Source organism: Pelodiscus sinensis, chromosome 12 (genome assembly GCF_052426305.1).
Source record: "Pelodiscus sinensis isolate ZL-2025 chromosome 12, ASM5242630v1, whole genome shotgun sequence".
NCBI lineage: Eukaryota > Metazoa > Chordata > Testudines > Trionychidae > Pelodiscus > Pelodiscus sinensis.
In genome coordinates, this window is record NC_143063.1 from 37,920,882 (window position 1) to 37,932,500 (window position 11,619).

At 44.7% G+C, this 11,619-nt stretch overlaps 1 protein-coding gene across 1 annotated transcript in view; it reads left to right on the forward strand.

The window, feature by feature from the left end:
• LOC102445422 (uncharacterized) overlaps window positions 1-7,532 on the forward strand; it is a 43,437-nt gene extending 35,905 nt beyond the window's left edge. The window contains exon 5 of the mRNA XM_006122440.5: window positions 2,858-7,532. Coding sequence (XP_006122502.1) covers window positions 2,858-3,036 — 179 coding nt within the window. The 3' untranslated portion in view covers window positions 3,037-7,532. The remainder of the gene's footprint in view (window positions 1-2,857) is intronic.
• The last annotated feature ends 4,087 nt before the right edge of the window (window positions 7,533-11,619 follow it).

Consider the following 11,619-nt stretch of genomic DNA (forward strand, 5'->3'; position numbering starts at 1 on the left):
CAGGCAGCAGCCACACAAAGTAAATCTTGACCTGATGCCCTGCCGGACCTGGTTCCGGCCGGCCTTAAATGAGATTCAGAGTCCACTTAGTATGGACGCGCTATTTTAAAATAGCAAAATGCTATTTTGAAATGTATTTTGTGTGTAGATGAGTTATTTCGAAATAAGCTATTTCAAATGAACTATTTCAAAATAGCTTATTTCAAAATAACGCTGTAGTGTAGACATACCCTTAGAGACTAACAAAAATATGTAGGATCATGAGTTTTTGTGGGTAAAACCCACTTCATCAGGTGTGTGTGTGTGTGTGTGTGTGTGTGTGTGTGTGTGTGTGTGTGTATATATAAACTGCTTTTTTTAATAAGAAAAAAGGTGCTGGTACTCCAGGCTCAAAGTTGTTGAGCATATAAAGAAAAGGGGAAGGGGGCAAAATGCAGTCACAGTCCCTTTAAGAGCTGCATTGCATGACCCAAGCAGCTTTCCGTCGGGAGCCAAGCTGCCTCAGGAAATAGGTGCCGGTATGCCAGAGGGGAGTGACATTCAATTAAACTATGATGTGAAAATAGGTGCCAATTCACCATCCCGGGGCATACCGTCACAAAAAAAGTGCTTATATACCACAGCGAGCCCCGCTCGCCAGCCGCGTTGTCCGGCGAGCTGCGCCTGCGTAGATCACCCAAACCCTGTAAATATATATATACAGGGCTCGACAAATAACCTGGAAGAGCCGGGTTTGGGCAATCTGTGCATGCGCAGATCGCCAGACAGCACGGCTGGCGAGTGGGGCTCGCCGTAGTTCGGTGAGCCCTGTATATATATATAAAGCCCTGGGCTACACTTGGGAGTTATCATATATATAGTAGCCCAATGTCTGTGACTCTGTAATGCTGAAATGCTGGCTGTTCCCTCTGGGCGGCGCTGTTGCCTCCCTGGCTGTTCCCTCTGGGTGGCGCTGTTGCCTGAGTCACGTCCTTCGCCTCCCACCGTGGTGCTCGGCTGACTTCTGCGCCACTCAGCTGGGCCGCTACGGGGGAGCAAGTGGCGCAAGCAGCCATTTGGGTGCCGCAGTCCCCATGGAGCACGGAGAGCGCAGAGCCCAAACGGCCATTTGGGCTGCACGGTCCCCCGAGTGAGAGGCAGGAGGGGGAGGAGAAGAGAAAGAGAGAGACAGAGAGAGAGGCAGGAGGCAGAGGAGAGCTGGGGGGAGGGAAGCAGGAGGAGGAGGAGAGAGAGAGAGAGACAGAGCGAGACGGAGCAAGAGACCGGAGGCTCAGGAGAGAAGACTGACATGGAGGAGAGACCTGAAAATCCTGTCTTATGACGGGCTAATTGGCTAGTTTTGAAATAATTCCCCTTATTTCAAAATAACAAGTGACGCATCTACACAACCAGGCCAGTTATTTCAAAATAAGGGCCTGGTTATTTCGAAATAATAACTCCTGCTTTCCATGAGAAATAACGCTTATTTTGAAATAGCGGTAGTGTGGATGTTCCACTGCTGTTATTTCGAAATTATTCAAAGTGATTACTCCCCAGTGTTTTCTGGGGTTCTAAGTCAAGGTAACGTGTCCACATTAAGAGAGCCTGCCTCAGACTAATTTTGATTCTTCCCCGTTGTGTGAACATTCTATTTTGAAATAACTTATTTTGAAATAATAACTCCTGAAATAACTATTTCAAAGTAATTTCCAAGTTTAGACATGCCCTATGGTGCCATAGAACTAGAACAAACCCATCTGTGTTGACTAGAGCCGGAGTGACTCATATAAGAAATTATCCATGCTTTTCTTCTATTTGTTTTCTATTTGACTATGATTCCAACCATTCAGAATCCTATGGATGTTTCATTTTCACTTTTTGTTTCTCAGTTGCTTTAAAATATATCCCCATGTACAATGCCGTGTGTAGTCTAATCTTGGGGCATGAATCATGGAGGCAAGATTTGTATCTGGAAGAAACAGCTGCAATCTTTATAGATTTTGCCTCACTGCTGCTGATAGTTGATCATCTGAGAGCAGCTGGGAATTCTGACAAATTAACACATCTTCTATCCAAGGGGCAAACAAACTCTTTGCCATATCATTGGTTGCTTTCTGCAACATATCAGCATCTGCAACATGTGCAATATATCCAGACACTCCATCCCCAAATCTCTGACAGACAATACAGGCTCCAATCCAGTAAAACACCTGCTTAAAGTGAAGATATTTGACTGCTTTGCTGGATCAGGGTTACCAACAGATTGGCTGTGTCTACATTGGCAAGATTTAGCACAAAAGAGGCTGCTTTTGCGCAAAATCTTGCTGCCTGTCTACACTGGCCATGAGTATTTGCACAAGAACACTGACGTTCTACTGTATGAAATCAGTGCTTCTTGTGCAAATACTCTGATGCTCCCGCTCAGGGATAAGTCCTCTTGCGCAAGTGTTCTTGTGCAAGAGGCCAGTGTAGACAAGTAACATCAATTTCTTGCGCAAGAAAGCCAAATGGCTAAAATGGCCATCGGAGCTTTCTTGTGCAAGAGAGCGTTTACACTGGCACGGATGCTTTTGCGCAAAAGCAAATCTTTTACGCAAAGGCACATGCCAGTATAGATGCTCTCTTACTCAAATACTCTAACGCAAAAACTCTTGCGTTTAGAGTATTTGCACTAAGTCTTGCCTGTCTAGATGTAGCCATTATGTATAACCAAATGTAAATCAGTATTTCTAGCAGTAAAACCTACCAGACACTGGATATTGATTGCTTAAAGCAAAGGAGATCAACAACTCTACTCCATGTGCTAGTTGTCATCTATTTCATTGTGACATTAACCACCATTTCTAAATGCCTTTTTATTTTATCCACTTTCTGGCAGGCTGTGGAGTTAATCTTGGACTGAGAGGCTTGGAATCATTGGAAGAATTCATTTATAGGGTTGCTACAGCTGTGGATCAGAATGATCTCTTTGAAGCACTGTCTGCCAAAATTCGACACTCAAAGCAAGTGTCAGAAGATTTTAAGCAGAATGGATTATCTACCACAGTTTTTGAATAAACAGTTGGAGTGAACATACTGCAGCACTGTGGTGGTCTGTTCCGATTTATACGACAAACAACATGGGGGGGTAACTCTGCCTAATTCTGACTGTAAAAAAATCCAGGAACTCAAAATCTACACAGTTATCTAAAACTTAAACAGGCCTGCTCAACTTTTTCAGGATCTGAAGTCACTTTTTCCCCCATTGGAGAACTGATGTTCCTTTTGCTGATTCTATTAAGGGGTGGGGAACCTTTTTGGGGTTAGAGGCTGCTGACCCACAAAAAAATCAGTCAAGGGCCCACAAAAGTGAGAAGCTAAAAGAAAAAAAAAAACCCTCACTGATGTGGCCCTCAACTGAGAAGGAGAAAGATGCTCCTCACTTTCCCCTCATACACTAAGGCCTAGAAAGACTCAGGCTAGTAGATTTTGTGGGCCTCCCCATGTTCTGAGGTGGGGCCAAAAATGAGGGGTTCAGTGTGTAGACTTGGATTGTTGGGAAGCAGGCCTTGGGATGTGGGATCTGAATGGGAGTGAGAGCACTGACTAGACTGGGAGGGGAGCCCTGAGCTTCGGGAGTCAGATTCAGGCAAGCTGGGGCTGCATCCGGCCCCTGGGCCTTAGGATCCTCACCCCTGGGTCCTTGCTCCATGAAGTAGTCTGAGTGATTCCAATGGGCATGCCAATGTGAAACTGGGCTGCAGGATCAAGTCCTTAATAGGAGGAAAAATTAAGTGGCCTCATCTTTGTCCTCTGAGGTCATGGTCCAACTAGAACCTATTGGTAAAATTATTTTATTGGCAAACTTGCCACTGGTTCCAGTGGTGCAAGCCTCAGTTCTGCAATGTCATGCACATGGGCAGATCCTTGGGCCCATATGGTGCCCCACTGAAGCCACACCTTCCTCTCAGATACCCGTTTGAAGCCTCATATATCTATTTCCTACTCGGGGGAGTGGGGAGAGGAGAGATGAGATGAGAGTGAGGCTGTTAGACTGGGAAATAAATCCTGAGTGAAGTAGCACAAGGCTTGGCTGCTCTTCTGATAGATGATGTGTCCCCCACTTGTGAGAATTTGCAGTTTAAGCGTGGGGTTAAATTCCCAGCTGCTCTAAGAGAATAAGCAGTAGTGGTCAAAACATCACTATAAAGATCATAACTGATTCCTTCGGGTGTAAATTTTGTTGTCATGGTTCCAACTAGAACTGGTCAAATAATGGAAAATAAAATTGTGAAAATTATTTGCCTCATATAATTTTTGTTCTACAGTTTTTTAAGAAAGCATTTTTGTCTAATTATTTTTTCACAGAAATTTTCAGAAAACATGTTCAGTTTAGAAAATTTGGAGTTTCTCTCCCTCTTTTACCCTCCTTTTATCCTTTTTCCATTTTACTACTCAAAAAGTGTTTGTTTTGAAAGTTAATCTAGTATGATCTGTATCAACTTGAGTTAGGAACAAGTGTTTGAGACATCTACTTACCACTGCAACAGGCAAATTGGTGAAAACCTACAGTCAAAGGAATTCAGGAATGTTCTTGTACGGATAACTAAATATTCACATGTATCCTCATTTTTCAGAAAACCCGCCTTCATTAAATTACAGTTTTAAGGTGAAACTATTATTTATTGCATCTGGTAGTAATATTTGGATAGTGTTTTAACTAGATAAACCATTGTCAGAAGGGCAAATAACTACTGTATGTGTTTTCACATATAAACTTAAATTCTTGAAATTCTTGTTTCAAACTAATTTTTAAAAACATTATAGATATAGATTATATATATTGATATACATGTTTTTTTCCTTTTTACATTCTATCATCATTTATTTTTATGTATCTTTATCATTTTTTAAAAACTGTAGTTTGAAACAGGAGTTTCAAGAGTTTGTCGGACCAGGGGTGGGCAGGAAGCCGGAGGCAGTTTGCGACGGTTAGCTCTTAGTGGGCCACCACCTCTTTATTTACCTGCGCCTCTGCAGGTACAGCCTCTTGAAACTCCCATTGGCTGCAGATTAATATTTCTGATGAATTGGAGCTATGAGAAGTGGTGTGGATTGGAACAGCACTTCCTGGAGCTCCCATTGGCTATAAGCAGCAATCCGCTGCCAACAGGAGTTTCAAGCAGCCATACTCACGGAGGCACAGGCAAATAAAGCAGTAGCATTCACAGGCTGGTTATTGCCCTCTGCTGGCCTGGACCTCTAAAGAGACTTATGCTGCAATGCCTAACTTCTAGGTGCCTTGAAAATAACCAAAATCGACAAACCCTGAGATTGGCACCTAGGCACCATATACCATGACTTGGGAGAGACAAGCAAAAATAATGGGCTCTATAAAACCTGGCATGCTAGACAAGGCAACATGTAAGCTAGCCAATAGCAGATGCCAAAGAGGTAATTTCTTAAGCGTCTCTCCTCTTAGGGAGATAGGTGACTAATTACAGGCGGGCAGGAGTTACATGCTATCCTCGCTTAAGCCACATACCCAGGGCCCTTCTTGTGGAATCAGGTGTCTTGTGGTGTCACAGTCAAAGTCTCTATTGTAGAGTAAGTGACATACAAAAGCTTTGGGAGGCCATTTTATCCACCTGGCTACCTTTTAGCCCAGAGTTAGGGACCTCATGTGGGATGTGGGAGCCCTCAGTTCAATTCCCCCCTCTGCCTGATGAAGAGAAGGGAATTGAGCTGGGGTTTCCCATTTCTGAAGTGAGTTTCCTAGTCACTGGATTATGGGATATGCTGATATGATTCTTTTAGTCCTGTTGCCATTTTATTATGTACACAATATACAGTGGGTCAGAGAAAGTGAAAGTGAATGACTTTGTAATCCAAATGAGCAAGAATGTTGTGGATCAACCTAAATCTGGGCTTTAGGCACTGCAGTCCTTTATGGATCGGGGTCTTTGTTGAAATCTTTACAGTGAATATATGTAACTTGGGAAACAAACTTTTCTAATACCAAATATTATTTTCATTGTGGTTATACTGTATAGAGGGGAATAGCTATTAGAGAAGATATTGGTCCACAGAATATTCTTGTTTGTAAGGTTCTACATTTTTGGAGGAGAAAACATGCAGCATTCTATATAAATGTAATTGTCTGAGTAAAATATTAATCTGCCCTAATATATAGTGGGCCAAATTATCCTTCTGTACCCCAATTTACAACAGCAGCATTTGCATGATTTGCTGATTCATAGTCCATCTATATTTTGGGAGAAATTACTCTTAAATGTTTTATTAATGGTAAGTATTCCTACCTGGGGTGGTAAAATTGGCCCTTTTTTGTTTTAGTTGGATGACATATGCATTTATAAGAGCATAATAGTTTAATTTTAACTTGGAGATATGTTTTCCTTACAATATCACTTTGGGATGATTTATATATATTCTATAAAAGTTCAGGATTTATAAAAGTCAGTGTCATTGTGATTATCCACACATTTTATTGTAGATGTTCATTTTAATAAAATGTGAGAGGCTTGAAGGTTAGATCCAAGAAGTTTTATAAAAGTTAGTTTTATAATTGCAGCAAAGAAGTACTAGTGTTTGGTGAGTTGTCCAAACAAAGACAAGAGAAGAGATTTTACCTTGGTGATTTTAAAGAGTAGCTATCTTGGGGAGGTAGTGGGAGAGATGTAAAAATAACATTGATATATGTATATTAAAAATAAATATTTGATTTTCAAAACCAAAATAGTACAGATTTTTATGCAGTAGATGATTCATTACAGGACTTCATTACATTAGAATAACTCAGATCAGTGGTTTTGGACTCATGAATCCTCTGAATTCTCATTAACCCTGAGATGACTGAATGTTATAAAGGAATCTGTGCTTTAGGGTAGGATTTTGAGCAGTGCCTAAGGGTATGTCTACACTACCCCACTAGTTCGAACTAGCGGGGTAATGTATGCATACCGAATGTGCAAATGAAGCCCAGGATTTGAATTTCCCGGGCTTTATTTGCATAAGCCGGCCGGCGCCATTTTTAAATGCCGGCTTGTTCGAACCCCGTGCCGCGCGGCTACACGCGGCACGGGCTAGATAGTTCGAACTAGCAAGCCTTTCCGAACTATCTGTACACCTCGTTCCACGATGCATCATAACTATCTGACATCATGAATACTGTCTATGTATCAAAAGCTTCAGAGGGCTAGGTGTGTTAGTATGTAACTGGAAAAAATTTAAAAACAACAATTAGTCTAGCAGCACCTTAAAGACTAACAAAACATGTAGACAGTATTGTGAGCTTTCATGAGCACAACCCACTTCTTCAGCTAATAAAGGTCCAGTTCCAAAATAAATAGGGGTTGGGGGGAGGGGAAGGAAAAAGTGGGAAAGAAATACTCAGAGTGTTCATGCCACATGAAACTGATAGAGAAGGTGCAAATTGTTCTTAAGTACACATTGTTTGTTTTTTAAGTCATTAGGATGTGGAATGTAGTGCGCTAGACAGGTAATGTCTTTGTTCATATCTCTGTGATGGGTCCCAAACCTGTAAATAAAGTTAAGTTCCAAGGCTTCCCTGTGTATTTGGCTGGTGGAATTGTCCTGATACAACACGGTGACTTTGAGATCCATTAATGATTGCTCGGGCAAGTTAAAATATTCTCCAACAGGTTTCTATGTGTTGCCTTTATCTCATTGTGATGGGGTGGACTAATCTCCAATGCCCCCTACAAGAGGCCAGAAGCCTTGCCACACCCCAAACCAGCGGGAGGAGCAGAAAAGAGGTCCTCCAGGCAGGATAGAGTGGCTGCTGTAGAGGTAGCCAATCAGGACCCAGCAGACCGGTATAAAAGAAGCTGCTGGGCTAGTGGGGCCTGGCAGTTCCTTCCTGGAGCTCGACCCAGTCCCAGGCGGACCTAAGGACTGACTGGGAAAACAACAGCACTAGAGACAGCTCTGAGTGGGAGCTAGACTTCAGACCTGGTCAAAACCACATCCAGCGGCTGAAGACTAGCCAGTAAGCCAATCGCAACCCTTGAAGAACCCTGGACAGGGAGGACTTGACCACGAGGCCCAAGAGAAAGGGCTGGACAGAACAGCGTCCCAGAAAAGTAGCCCAGGGTACGTGACTGCAACCAATGTCTTTGAGACTTAGCAGGTAACTGCTACTTATAGGGTCCCTGGGCCAGGACCCAGAGGAGTGGGTGGACCTGGGTCTTCACCCTCCTCCACACCCCCACCCCCTCCAGCAGCCACAATAGGGGGTAAGAAGCCTGGTCCCAGTCTACATACCTGACACTTCCTCTCCCGCAGACAACCGGATAGAGACTATAAGACTCCCCATAGCCACTGAGGGGCACTCACAAGAAGGGCGGAGCCCTTTACACTCATATATGTTTGTTCCTGGGGCAAAACCCACAGTTTCACCAGCCCATTGTGAATGGACTATTCAGGCTTGATGGGCCATTAAGAAGAATCAACTCTCCAAATAGTTCTTCCTCTAGACATCTCAGCAAGAATATGGCTGATAACTGTGAGTCATCAAACTATGTAAGGCCATGTGAGGTGACCTAGACTCCATCTTGGGCTACTAACTTACCACAAAGACCATGAGCTTTGAATCAGTAAATTTCCAGACATATGGCAAGAGTATAAAAGATGCCTTAGCTCCATTTTGCCTCTTTCCTGACTTCATTTTCTGGACTATGGATTTACAGCTAGAAGGATCATTTTGAACTATAGATTGAGGAATCTTTTGGTAGCCAGGCTGTTCTTAGGATTTATGGGGCCCTGTACAGCACTATTAAACTGCTGCCCCAGTGCCGAATGGCAGCTGAAGGGGCAGTTTTTAGGGATGCGATTTTATCATCTTCAGCAACACACTAATGGAATATATTTAAAGCAAATTTTAAACTAAGGCCCAGCTGACTAACACAGTGAATTCAGACACTGGCAATATAAACCTGGCAAATTCCTGTTAAATGGCTTCATTACCACTTGAATGACTTTTATGGGTTCAATGTTCTGCCAACAGGTCTGGGCAGGCTTTTTCACTTTTAAGTTAACTAGATCTTCTCCAGAGGAAGCAGAACAGGGATAGAAAAAGGGGAATAGATAGACATTATGACTCAGTAATGTCCCAAATTTTCAGGTGTACTATGCAACTGTGTATTTTATGTATGGGTAAGGATGGCCCAGTTTGGAAGATTCCTTTAAAATTTTACATGTTTGCAATTTATTCCATCACTGCTACAAACCTGATATGAAGACTTTGCAATTATTTGCATGTGATTGATTAACTGTATAATTTTCTTTTAGTAACTGAAATCTAAAGGATTGTAGCAGCATGATTATTGGGTAATCTGACAAATATGTTGAGGTGACTACAGGGCTGATCTCTTGTGATTACAAGGACCCTAAATTTGATCAGAGTCCAGTGTTTAGGGGTACATCTAGACTACAGGCTTCTGTTGACAAAGAGCGTCTAGACTAGTTCTGTCGACAAAGGAAGCCGCTTTGTCGACATGACAGTGTAGACACAAAGGATAGTGTAAATGTAATAACACCTTCTGTCGACAGAACTCTGTTGACAAAAGGCATTCTTCCTCGTAGAACGAGGTTTACCGCCGTCGACAAAACTGCTGAGTTCTGTTGACGTTACGTCGACAGAACTCAGCGGCAGTGTATACACAGATATAGTTTTGTTGACAAAAGTCCACTTTTGTCAACAAAACCCTGTAGTCTAGACACACCCTAGGTGAAGAGACAAGGGTTGGAATGCCTAAGGAGAGTGCATCTTTGATTTCCTGTTAGCTAATGTAATGAGACAGAAGTTTACTTTTGTTACTGGCTTGATGTCATCTAATGATAGACTAACCCCCACTTTGGAGTGAGTCTGCTCTAATTCTCATCAGTTTGTCCTGAATCTGGTATTATCAACTGTGACCCACTGAGGCAAGATGACACCCATTAACACTGAGTGACTAATTGCTACAAGTTTAAATCTAGCACACTGTTATAATTTTAGGATATCTAAATCCCCAGGATAGATATCTTAGGGTGAGGCTACACAGCAGGGCTTAACTCGAAATAAGCTATGCAAATTGATCTATGGAACCTGGAAATACTCAAGTCAGCCGCTCTGATGGCTGCGCTGCTGTGAGCCGCATGAGTGCTCATAGCCTGTGCCATTCCGCTCACAGACCCCAGCGCACTGTATCATATCCTGCACATGCAGGCCGGATTGCATACAGCGTCCCAGCCTGTGCGTGCTAGCAGCCGGTAGCTGAGTGCAGGCAGTCGCAGCAGTGAGGGCTCCGGGTGCGGCAGCAGCATCAGTGGCGGCTCCAGCTCTGGGACCTGGGCATAAGGTTGGAGAGGAGGGGAATTGGGGTAGAGTGGGAGCTTGGGGTGGGGGGGAGATGCCTGGATCTGGAGAAGGGGAGGGAAGGGGAGAGGAAGGTGATCAGGTGTGGAGGAGGTGCGCATGGTGTCCCGGATGCGCATGGCGGTAGCAGCGGCAGCAGCTCTGGCTCCGGGACCCAAGCATAAGGTTGGGGGGGAGGGAGATTAGGTTAGAGCAGGGAGGGGAGGTGTCTGGCTCTGGGGAGGGGGATTGGGTTAGAGCGGGGGGAGGGGAGAGGGCCTGGCTCTAGACTGGGAGAAGGGAGGGGAGGAGGATTGGGTTGGGGTGGGGTGTGCGTGGCGTCCCAACCAGCACATCTCAAAGCTGGCTGCTCAGCACATGTGCCCCAGCGCCTGGCAGGAGATGCATGTGGCTGAAGTGGTGGCGGCTCCGCTTCCAGGACATGAGAATTAGGTTAGAAAGGGTGCGGTGCCTGGCTCTGGGGAAGGTTAGGGGTAGAGAGGGGGGTTGCGTGGGGGAGGAAAGGGAAAAAGCAGCCAGCGCACCTCCTGAGACCCAGGATCCTCAGGTACTGACCCCAGCAGTCTCTGTCCTCTCCCCCGGCCAACCCCTTCCACCCTCCTCCCCGAGCACTCTGCCCCAACACCCACCAGCACCCTGACCCAACACCCTGTGCCCTGCCCCCACCAGCACAGTTGGGGCCACATTAGTGAGGCTTGGGGGGTTTTGGAGGGTTGGGGTTTTTTTTTTTACATCTCACTTGTGTGGTCCTGACTCAAAACTGGTTCCCCGCCCCCTCATAAATAAAGATGATGAAACATTCTGTGTTTGACATAATATTTTATTTCAAAATGAAACCTGGCCAACAAGCTCCTAATTGGGGCCAAGCCCCCATCTGGCCACAGCATCATAACACTCCTGCACGCCCCCCCCCCCAGACTCCAAACCTGAGCCTTTCATATACTGGAACCCCCTGTCCTGAGCTTCTCATATCCCCAAACTCCTGCACCCCCACATCCCCAATCTTTTGACACACATTCCTGCACCATCTACACATGCAAATTTGTTTCCTGAGCCCATCATACTCTCAGCCTCCCTACCCTGAGCCCCTTATGCACCCCAGCCCAAAGTCCTGCACCCTCACAGCCACAAGCCTGCAGCTTGCTCAGCACCCCAACCATCCACCTGACCCCAGCACTCTCCAGCCTGGAGCCCTCTCCCTGAACCGGCATCCTCTTCTCTACTTCCTTCTGTACTCAAATTCTCTCCCAGAGCTTGCTCCT